The sequence below is a fragment of the Lactuca virosa genome, chromosome 5, assembly GCF_052849685.1.
Source record: "Lactuca virosa cultivar CGN04683 chromosome 5, Lactuca_virosa_CGN04683_v6, whole genome shotgun sequence".
Taxonomy (NCBI): Eukaryota; Viridiplantae; Streptophyta; class Magnoliopsida; order Asterales; family Asteraceae; genus Lactuca; species Lactuca virosa.
In genome coordinates this window covers 10,118,637-10,128,972 of record NC_136430.1, presented here as the reverse complement: position 1 = coordinate 10,128,972, position 10,336 = coordinate 10,118,637, and the positions used below count along the sequence as shown (strand labels likewise).

Here is a 10,336-nt window from a genome sequence, read left to right as displayed (position 1 = left end):
TGGCACAACTAAGCTTGCAATGAAGTCACATCCTTGAGAGAAGGCTCATACTAGACAAGGTTGATGGCTTTATGAATCCAGAAGCCAAGGGGAGTCCAGATCTGAAGTTACAACTTCAGATCTTGGCTTAATCACAAGAGTCCTTTTCTAAACTTATGCACAAAAGGGGTTTAGAAGAGAATGAGCCAAGGGAAAAACGATTTAGTACCTTCAAGAGAGTCCTTTCTGATGCAGAACTTGAAACCCACAAACTCTTGCTTCAACTAGCTTGCTTCCCAAGAGATTCCCTCACCAAAGATCTTCCTCCAAGCTTAAACTTCCAAAGAATACACACACACTCAAGTTAGGGTTCTTCTGGACTCTCAATGGACTGCAAAGAGGCCAAAGGAGGCTTATGATTCTTTAAATATGGTGCAAAACCCCGAGATTTAGGGTTTTATCTGCCAGCTCCTACTCGTCGAGCCCCTTAATGGACTCGGCGAGTAGGTCACTAAACACGCGTATCAAACCCGCTGCTACTCGACGAGTAGGGCAACCAACTCGTCGAGTAGGACTTAAAACCAAATAACCTTTTATTTAAATCCATACCTGGAATCGGGGCGTTACAAATTGTACATTAAAGATTTGTAAATTCGTAGATGACCATGCCAAAAAAAAAATCGAAGAACACATGAATCGTCGATAAGTAAAGAGGAAATCGCAAGTATTTGTATGTAATATGTGATAAAATGACCATTTTTATACCTGAATTAAAATCGCAGTCAAGGTAATGAAATCGTTGACGCCTAGCCCTCACCTATAATTTCATTAGTTAAAACTGAAAAAGTCTTAAAATTTTAGTTATTTAGAAAACAAAAATAAAGAAAAATAACTATTTTTACCTCTATTTCTTAAAACACCTTACTTTGAAAGTTTACTATTAGACACTTTAGTTGTACCATATTTTCACTTGTCACCTAACTCCTCATAATATATATATAATTTTTATTTGGGATAATGACTTAATAGAGTAATATATTTTTCGATTTGTACACATTTGGTCACTGAATTTTTTTTTTCGTCCACATTTATCCCTTGAACTTGTTAAGTTGTACACGTTCAGTCCTTATGACCGGTTACTACAGGTTAGCTGAGAAAAATGACTTAATAGGGTAATATATTTCTCATTTTGTACACATTTAGTCTTAATATTTTGTACACATTTAATCCTTAATATTTTTTTGTTTCAAAATAAGTCAATTTTGTTTTTGTACTCATTTAGTACTTATGAATGATTTTTTTATGTTTTTCTCACGACATCTTACGTGGGACAATCATTGATGAAGTGTGTGGGGTTGTTGATGTTTATGTGTAACGTCTCATTTTCACAGCTAAAAATTTTCATTTTTAAATAAGGCAAAAGTCCCTAATTATAAATCCATTATTAAGAAAAAACGTTTATTCCAAAATACATTTATCGAAAATCAGAGTAATATAAGAAACGCGGAATCCTCAATATTGTTGATGAGTGTGTACAGTAATGCATTCGCCTTCCCACGGTTAACATATAGCAGGACCACCTCAACCTATCCCCCACCATATAGCTATCACACGTAAGATGATGTGAACGAAAAAAAAATCAATGACTAAATTTGTACAAATCAAAAATTATATTACGCTTTTCAGTCATTCTCCTTTTTATTTTGTGTGCGATAAGCCTAACAAACACTTATTTCTTCGAATATAATAGGGTCCAGTCAATAAATATTTAGAGTCAAAAGGTCTCTTCCTTGGGTGAAACCATCCAACGGCAAAATAATTTAATGTCATTTTCGTAAATAATCCAGAAATCACGGGTACACATATATCAAAAATATTTAGGACATCGTCACATCTGTTTCTCACTCCTGCCCTTTTTGCTCTCTCTTCGTCTTCTTCTCGACAACAGGAAACATCTAGCCCAGAAGAACGCTCAGATCTGTGACCACAAAAGCTTCGCGAAAACCTAATCCAGGGTACAGTATTTGTAAGTAATATTTCCTGCTTCATCGTTATTATAAATGTACTTGCTTTTCGTACGCTTTTGATACATTGAGTACACTGTTAGCTCTTTGTATGGACCTGAAGTCGACGTTTGCTCGAGATCTATGACTTTCGAAGTTCGCAAATAGTTGAGTTTTGAAATTAACTGTTCCTTGGTCATAGATTGGGGTACATTTGTGCATTATTGAGGTTTTAGGGAGGTCAATTGGTTTAATTAGAGTATGTGTTTTTTGATGATATTAGATCTTAATTCTTGGACGATTGTTTAGTTTTTGTGTATTGAAGATAGGTTTGAGTGGAAATGAACTTTTTGATATATTATCATTTTTTTTCTCTGTATATGCAGTGTCATATATAGATTTGGGTACGTACATTTGTGTATTATCGAAGTTTTAGGGAGACGAAATTGCTTAGTGAGTTACGTTTTTTTTTTTTTTCTAAACGACTGTTCGTTTTTTTGTGTAGTGGAGATAGGTTTGAGTGGAAATCAACTTTTTTATTTCTTATCATATTTTCTCCGTAAATACAGTATTTTAACAGTTTTTTTATATACGCAAATTGATGTCCTTCAAATTGTGAGTGTTTTGAAAATAGAGTTCCTTTTGTGACCAATTGTAGTTACTGTAGTTATAGATTGAACAATGCAAATCATGATGGATTAGTAGATATGCTGCATCCTGCATATGCATATTATTCGTTTTGCAGATTATGCTGCACTTGTGTATCTAGTGTGTTCTACACAAATGTCCAATAGATTTACCATATCCCAAATTCCTACAAAAGAACTTATATTGGCTTATCCATATAATTAGAGTATGCAACAATCTAGAATGAATACCATGCAGCCACTCTTATGTAAAGTGGCTGGTGATCATTCTGTTAGGAATCTCTCTAACTGAACATTTATGTTTCTCCTACTTTTTATTCTATCAACAATAGTTGACCGGTTTAAGTATCCCAACCATGTTTTAGCAAATTGCAGCTAATAAGTCTGCCATTTTTCACATTGGTATTTCATACAACTTTTGATTGCTAACTGTTGATGCAGGCTAGGTAGATTGGGGTGATACGAAATGGCAGAGGTGGATGTTCAAAATCCTCTTCTTGGCGATTCAACCTGCGGTTCGTTACTGCATCAGTTGCAGGTGAAACATGATTTCACATTGTTGTTTTCCATTTTTGTTGTTAAAGAAATTTGTTTGTTTTTTCACTTTCACAGTTTCACTCACATAATCTCAGCTAGAATGAAGTGACTAATAATGTTTATGGGAAGGTTAACTTTTTGTGGGCACTAAACTGACTATTGAGTGATAATTTCTATATTAATGCAGAAAATTTGGGATGAGGTTGGTGAAAGCGATGAGGAAAGGGATAAGATGCTTCTTCAGCTAGAACAAGAGTGCTTGGATGTGTACAAGAGGAAAGTTGACCAGGCTGCAAAGTCAAGGGCACACCTTCTTCAGGCACTGGCAGATGCTAAACTTGAATTTTCAACCCTTCTTGCATCCCTTGGAGAGAAAACGTTTGTTGGAATTGTACGTATCTTGTTGTTTTTTTTTTGTAACAAGAGAAATAGAGAATTCATGAGTCATGACACCTTTTCTGTATATCATGTTGACTTATATGTAGCCTGAGAAGACATCAGGAACCATTAAGGAACAACTTGCTGCTATTGCACCAGCTCTAGAACAATTGTGGAAGCAGAAGGAAGAGAGGATAAAGGATTTCTCAGATGTACAAACACAAATACAAAAAATATGTGGCGAAATTGCAGGGAGTAGTAATCAGCAGGCAGGAAGCCCAAAAGTTGACGAGTCTGACTTATCCTTGAAGAAATTGTCAGAATTCCATGACCAGTTAAAAGAGCTCCAGAAGGAGAAAGTACAATTTTACCCTCAACCATTTAGTCAGTCATCTGTTTAGTTATAGACTACTGACACTGATAGTAACATTGATTTTTGTTAGAGTGATAGATTGCACAAGGTCCTGGAACTTGTTAGCACTGTACATGACCTTTGTGCTGTCGTTGGGATCGATTTCTACAGTACAGTGACAGAGGTGCATCCAAGCTTAGATGATGCAACTGGGGTGGGGTCCAAAAGCATAAGCAATGACACCCTAGCTAGGCTTGCTAAAACGGTTATAGCTTTAAAAGAAGATAAGAAGCAGAGGTTAAAGAAGGTAATGCCATTTTCCACCTCCTTATGTCTCTCCTAAAATCATATTATGACATGTTTTTCTTTCTGTTTTGCAGCTTCAAGAGTTAGCAACTCAGCTAATTGATCTTTGGAATTTGATGGATACTTCTGAAGAAGAGCGTAGTTTGTTTGATCATGTTACTTGTAACATCTCAGCTTCAGTGGATGAAGTAACTGTCCCAGGGGCTCTTGCTCTTGATTTGATTGAACAGGTATCAAAAATACTAATATATGGATTGTTTCCTTTTGATTTATTTAATGGGTTAAGCAGTTAATCTGGACAGCTATACACGGCTGTTTTTTTTTTTACTTAATTCGAACATAATGACTCAAGGGGTTAAGCCAAAAAAAAAAAACTGACTTAATGTATTAAGACACTAACCATGTACGGCTATTTTCAATTCTTGTTCTTCCCAACCCATCTCACATTAAAATTGATGAATATTGTGAAATTTGTTTTTTGGAATGTAAAGTTAAAATGGTCATATAGTCTCATTCAGATTGTTTATAAAGTGTACAAAAGAAACAGACCTTGCACTTTATCCAGATAGACATCATTACCCATTCAGCCATACAGAAGTCAACGGGAAAAAAAAACCCTTTAGTTGTTCTTTAGAGAAGAAAATAAGGAGCGTGGTTGGTAATACCTAATTCATAAGACATTATATGATTTTGTTATGTAGGCTGAGGTGGAAGTTGAAAGGCTAGATAAGCTTAAATTTAGCAGAATGAAAGAGATTGCATTTAAGAGGCAAGGTGAGCTTGAAGAGATTTTCGCACATGCACACATTGAGATCAACTCGCAAGCTGCTAGAGAGAAAATTTTGGCGCTGATTGATTCTGGGAGTGTCGAGCCTTCTGAGTTGCTAGCAGACATGGATAATCAAATCATAAAAGCCAAGGAAGAGGCAATCAGTAGGAAAGATATATTGGATAAAGTTGAGAAGTGGATGTCAGCATGTGAAGAAGAAAGCTGGCTTGATGATTACAATAGGGTAATCTTTTTCTTTCTTTTTTGCAAATTAACCCTGAAAAATTAATAGCTGAAATATGTTGATGGTTTAATTTTTTGGCTTCATATTCATAACAGGATGACAACAGATATAATGCAAGCAGAGGTGCACACTTAAATCTGAAGCGAGCAGAAAAGGCCAGAGTTTTGGTCAACAAAATTCCGGGTAATATGCCAGCCAAACTTTTTGTTTCTGTTGGCATGGGTGTTAATTTTTTTTATCCAATGCTTGCATTAGAGTTATTCGACCTTTTGCAGAGATTTTTACTATAATATAAATTTGACAATCATCCTGTGGTTATGCAAAAAATATTCATCCTTAACCTTTTTCCGTCCCTGAAAGCAAATATGGATTGTAACCCTTTTAGTCCAAAGCTGATGAAAAAATGACTATTTTGCCCTTATTTGATTTTTTTTGAAAAAATCGTATAGGGGTAGAGTAGTCATCCTTGGGTTGGCTAGAGATGTAATGGATTACAATACTTGCTTTCAGGGACAGGGACGAAAAAGGTGAAAAGTTTAGGACGAGGACCAAATGCGTAACCTTTTTGGTTTTGTAACCATAGGAACACTTTATGTTGTTTACTCTTTAAAATTGCTGTGGTTTATTGACTTTTTTTAGGTTTATTATGTCTGTGTTTGGTGCATTTTAGATGGATAGAACAGTAAAATAAATGCAATGCAATGCAGGTCTTGTGGAGACTTTGGTGGGGAAAACCAGAGCATGGGAAGAGGAACACGGACTTACTTTTGCATATGACGGTGTTCCACTCCTTGCGATGTTAGACGAATATGCTTTACTCAGGCATGACAGAGAAGAAGAGAAACGAAGAATGAGGGTTAGAAAATCCTAGTTATTACTATAAAATGTAGTAGTCAAAAAGTCAATTTGGTTTTGGAATTGTGAGTTGTGACACTACCTACCTACCTACCTACAGGACCAGAAGAAGTTTCATGAACAGCTAAACACAGAACAAGAAGCAATATTCGGTTCAAGACCAAGCCCGGCACGACCACTTAGCAGTACAAAGAAGGTGGTGGGACCACGTGTGAATGGTAATGGAAATGGAACACCTAACAGAAGGCTTTCTTTGAACCAAAATGGAGGTGCAGGTGCAGGTGGTAGGTCAGGCAAGAGAGACAGTGCCAGACCAATTGCTCCTTTGAACTATGTCGCCATATCAAAAGAGGATGCTGCCTCACATGTCTCAGGTACTGAGCCTGCCCCAGTTACACCTTAAGAGGAGTTTCACTTGAGTAAGTATAAATTGTTTGTTTAGGATCTCCTACCTACCTACCTACTATCAACTCTCTCTCTCTCTCTCTCTCTCTCTCTCTCTCTCTCGTGAATGCATGTTACTACTTACTATAACCAGATTCATAATATGCGTCTTTGGAGAGTGGAAGGGGATATGAGAGAGAGTTTAGCTTAGCTTAGCTTAGCTTGTGTGCATGATATATGATATGATATATTAGCATCTATTACTTACCTAACTGCTATTTCCTATTTGCATGTTTGCTCAAGATTTTTTTTAGGTTTATGTTTATGTTTATGTTGGTTGATGACACAACAATTAAGTAAAGTAACCCAAGATCAAATCAGAAATTGAATAGTGGTGACAAGTGTGTGAAACACAATCTTAGGCTCTTTGATCAAATAATCAATGGCTGAGATTACATGGGTGGTTGGTTGCCCCCTACAAATCACGGTTGATATATGAATGAATTTAATCTATGTTTCTCATAGGGATGGCCATGGGATGTCTATCGAATGAACTTCATCCCATATCTGCTGCTTATAAAACTGGATTCCAAATGCATCAGGTATCCAGTTAATAAATAACCATCACCTTTGCGGGTATGAACTATCATACCCAATGCTATAACTCGCAGCCTTGTTCCATTACACAAACCGTATTTCTGGTCAATATTCCTCAATAACATAACCGGAACACCGACTTTTAATACCAATTTATTAATTGGCAAACCTGAAGGTCTAAGGCCATTTAGAACATCCGGAGAGTATAAAGATTCGTCAAAGTCATCGTGTACAAAATCCGATTGACAAAGAGTGTCTGAACTTAAGTATTCTTTTTCATCTCCAGGAAATAATGATAACAAACGATTGTTCATTTCTTGAACAACTTCATTTTTCGGTGCAAGGATTGTTTTTTCTTGAAAAAAACATCGGATTATTGGCATTTTCAACAATAGAAGGATAGACAAATGTAATTAATGAACCAATAGGATCCGATGAATCTGTAATGAGAATATCATCTGGTATATCAATAATTGCCTCGCCATCGTTTAAGCCACCAACCTTTCCTTCACCTATATTCAAAATCTAGTTTGCAAATGTGGCTGTTTCTTTAATATTAGATGTTTGAAGACTTAACCTCATGTTTTTTGTTAATCTTAAGACTTTGCAATTTGACCAAATATAGGATGAACTTATTAAAGCATTGACGATGTCTTGTCTACTTCCATTAGGAACAACAAGTAGAATTTGTCTGAAATCACCTCTAAAAACAATTGCTTTTCCTCCAAATGACAATTTTGAGTTGCTACGAAGATGACAACCCAATATATCCTTCAAAGATCTATCCAAAGCTTCAAAGACATGCTTATGAATCATGGGTGCTTCGTCCCATATAATCAATGATGTTTTTTTTAACAATTCAGCAATATCACTTTCCGGCGTTATAGAACAAAACGAATCCTCGGTAAGATTTAAAGGGATTATAAATCGAGAGTGCGCTGTCCTACCTCCTGTCAATAATAAGGAAGCAATACCACTTGAAGCAACATTTAACACGATTTCACCCTCCGATCTTAAAGCGGCGGATAATGTTTTCCAAAGAAATGTTTTCCCTGTACCTCCGTAACCGTAAACAAAAAAGACACCTCCTTTCTTTTTTTTTTAACATTTGTGATAATATTGTCGAAAACACCTCTTTGTTCATCTGTTAATGAACCAAGTAGCTGATAAAACTCTTGCAATAGATTCGTCCTGTCAAAATCTAGCTCCTTAGTAATCAATCGATTATTTGAAGAATATATAGACTCATGATCAGGGTAAGGCATTCCATCAAAATCTTTGAGGCTTGAATTGTTCTGGAGTAAAATTTTTTCAATCTCATAAAGTGTCAAGTTCTTAACTTGATCCTCATCAAGCGATAAACCTGTAGAAATTTGCAAGTTAATTTTTATAGATATATAACTATATAAAATTAAAACTTACTGATAATAATAAGGTTAATAAGATTTAGTTAAATATATAAAAATATATAATAAATTTTATTGAATAAATATAATATATTATGTAAGAATTATTAAGTAAAACATTAATTTAAATAATGAAAAATAACATATTACCTGGTGCCTTTAATCTTAGTTGTTGATTGTAGAGAATTTCATCTGATAAATATTGCCAGGTTTTTTCCAGACAAAGTACGGTCTCGACAAACTATTAGACTTCAACATAGTTGCAAATAGATAACACAAATAATATCCAGAACCTGAATGATTTGCTTTCTCAATTGCATCAATATATTCCCTATCATCTTCCAAAAGTCCAAGAGCATAACATGCCTCTCTAAAAGTAGCACACACATGTCCATTAACCGTACGAATGTCTGCAAAACATTTCAGACCTTTGACTTTATTTAAAAGGATTCTCAAAAAATATGCTTCGCCGACATTAGGAGAGACAGTGTGAATTCGACCGATAGAAAATCCTTTTTCTCTTGGCTTCCAACAACGATCCTTCAATTTCCAAACAAACTTGGTAGGAAATTCAACATAATAAAGTTTGCGTGCTTCCTTATTATGTTCATTACACTCCACCCAAGCTAAGAACATCGAAGAAGATACAGACTGTTTATTGAGGACATCTTCAATATCATCTTCAGCACCGTATACAACATTTTGTTGTCCAGGAAGATGAAAAGGAACCCTCACAACAGAAGGAGTCCTGAAATGAATGTCAAATTTGAATATACGCCACGAAGCTTCACATGCAGACAAATATCTACAATCATAGTAGTTTTTTATTTCGTCAACTACATCATCATTATCATCTGCGTTGTTGCTTGGTACAACTGCAACAGTAGCCCTATCAGGACCCTTGTTAATATATTTGAACAAATATTTGATGGAAGCACCCTGATTACACCACTCAACATTAATGTGAGCTTGATATCTTTTCAAGAGGAGTTTGTGATATGGAACCACACTTCTATTGTCTAACTTAACACCAGACTTTTCCACAAAAGATCCATCATTATGTCTCCTATATATTGGATAACCATTTTCATCAACCGAAGTATGCTCTGTGAATGTCTTTGGGAAGTTTTTTGAACACTTGTTATCAATCATGCATGGGCATTTAGGATTATCACTACCACAAGGACCATGCATCATGAACTCGCTGACAAATGCATACAATTATGGATCGTCGTCTTTGTTTGGAATTTCAGCAGAAATAACCCAATCAATATGTTCAACGGTTGGGAGCTTGTAATCAGAGTGTATGAATAGACATATATGAACATGAGGTAGGCCGCGCTTTTGAAACTCCACCGTATAAACAACTGAAAATTTATTTACATAGAGACATATTATAAGATTTTGAAAAAATAAAAAAAACATATTAACAAAATATATAAAAACACTTTAACAATGCATTATTAATATAAATTACCTGCTTCGACCGAACCCAATAATGAATTTTTCTTTAAGTCTTTAATCAATGAATCTAGTTTCATTTTGAACAACCTAGCTAGGATATCCGGTCTGTCTTCGGGTTTGAGGTTTGTGTCAGCGATAAACCTTTGAATCTCGGGCCACTTTGGATTGCATGTTACAGTTATGAAATAATCTGGGTAGCCAAACCACTTACAAAGTGACATGACATCTAAATAGTTCTGCATCATGTAGCGTGCACCACCAGTAAAAGAAGAAGGCAATATCACACGCTGCCCAATATTCGAAATATCTGTATTTCAATTGTTTTTCACGCTGCGTAAAGTTTCATAGGACTCACATCGAAGAACTTTTTGTTGGTTGCGTATGTAATACAATCTCTCGCTTTCAATCATCGTAT

General features: G+C 35.5%; 2 protein-coding genes across 3 annotated transcripts; one reads left to right on the top strand and one right to left on the bottom strand.

The window, feature by feature from the left end:
* The first annotated feature begins 1,860 nt into the window (after window positions 1-1,860).
* Window positions 1,861-6,726, top strand: LOC145114850 (65-kDa microtubule-associated protein 1-like). 2 transcript variants are annotated; one of them, XM_079050941.1, is made up of 10 exons: window positions 1,861-2,005; window positions 3,071-3,167; window positions 3,354-3,557; window positions 3,652-3,903; window positions 3,988-4,203; window positions 4,277-4,432; window positions 4,904-5,215; window positions 5,311-5,398; window positions 5,923-6,071; window positions 6,171-6,726. In XM_079050941.1, the coding sequence occupies exons 2-10, from the start codon at window positions 3,096-3,098 to the stop codon at window positions 6,471-6,473; spliced, it is 1,752 nt and encodes a 583-aa protein (XP_078907067.1). In that variant the 5' UTR covers window positions 1,861-2,005; window positions 3,071-3,095; the 3' UTR covers window positions 6,474-6,726. The 2 variants fall into 2 exon arrangements, with proteins under 2 accessions (XP_078907067.1, XP_078907068.1); XM_079050942.1 differs by having other exon boundaries at window positions 1,866-1,994.
* A 270-nt stretch (window positions 6,727-6,996) lies between these two features.
* Window positions 6,997-9,609, bottom strand: LOC145110976 (uncharacterized). The gene is made up of 5 exons (XM_079047283.1): window positions 8,751-9,609; window positions 8,184-8,414; window positions 7,684-8,139; window positions 7,474-7,563; window positions 6,997-7,406 (listed from the first exon to the last, which is right to left on the bottom strand). The coding sequence occupies exons 1-5, from the start codon at window positions 9,607-9,609 to the stop codon at window positions 6,997-6,999; spliced, it is 2,046 nt and encodes a 681-aa protein (XP_078903409.1).
* Window positions 9,610-10,336: the final 727 nt, after the last annotated feature.

Bases quoted from the DNA above. Each gene is read 5' to 3' on its own strand.
- LOC145114850 (XM_079050941.1), top strand. From the start codon at position 3,096: ATGGCAGAGGTGGATGTTCAAAATCCTCTTCTTGGCGATTCAACCTGC. The intron at 4,433-4,903 runs GTATCAAAAATA...TTTGTTATGTAG, and splicing joins CTCTTGATTTGATTGAACAG to GCTGAGGTGGAAGTTGAAAG. The intron at 5,399-5,922 runs GTAATATGCCAG...AATGCAATGCAG, and splicing joins TTTGGTCAACAAAATTCCGG to GTCTTGTGGAGACTTTGGTG.
- LOC145110976 (XM_079047283.1), bottom strand. From the start codon at position 9,609: ATGATTGATAACAAGTGTTCAAAAAACTTCCCAAAGACATTCACAGAG. The intron at 8,140-8,183 runs GTGTTTTCGACA...AAAAAAAGAAAG, and splicing joins ATTAACAGATGAACAAAGAG to GAGGTGTCTTTTTTGTTTAC. The intron at 7,564-7,683 runs GTTCATCCTATA...TTTTGAATATAG, and splicing joins CATCGTCAATGCTTTAATAA to GTGAAGGAAAGGTTGGTGGC.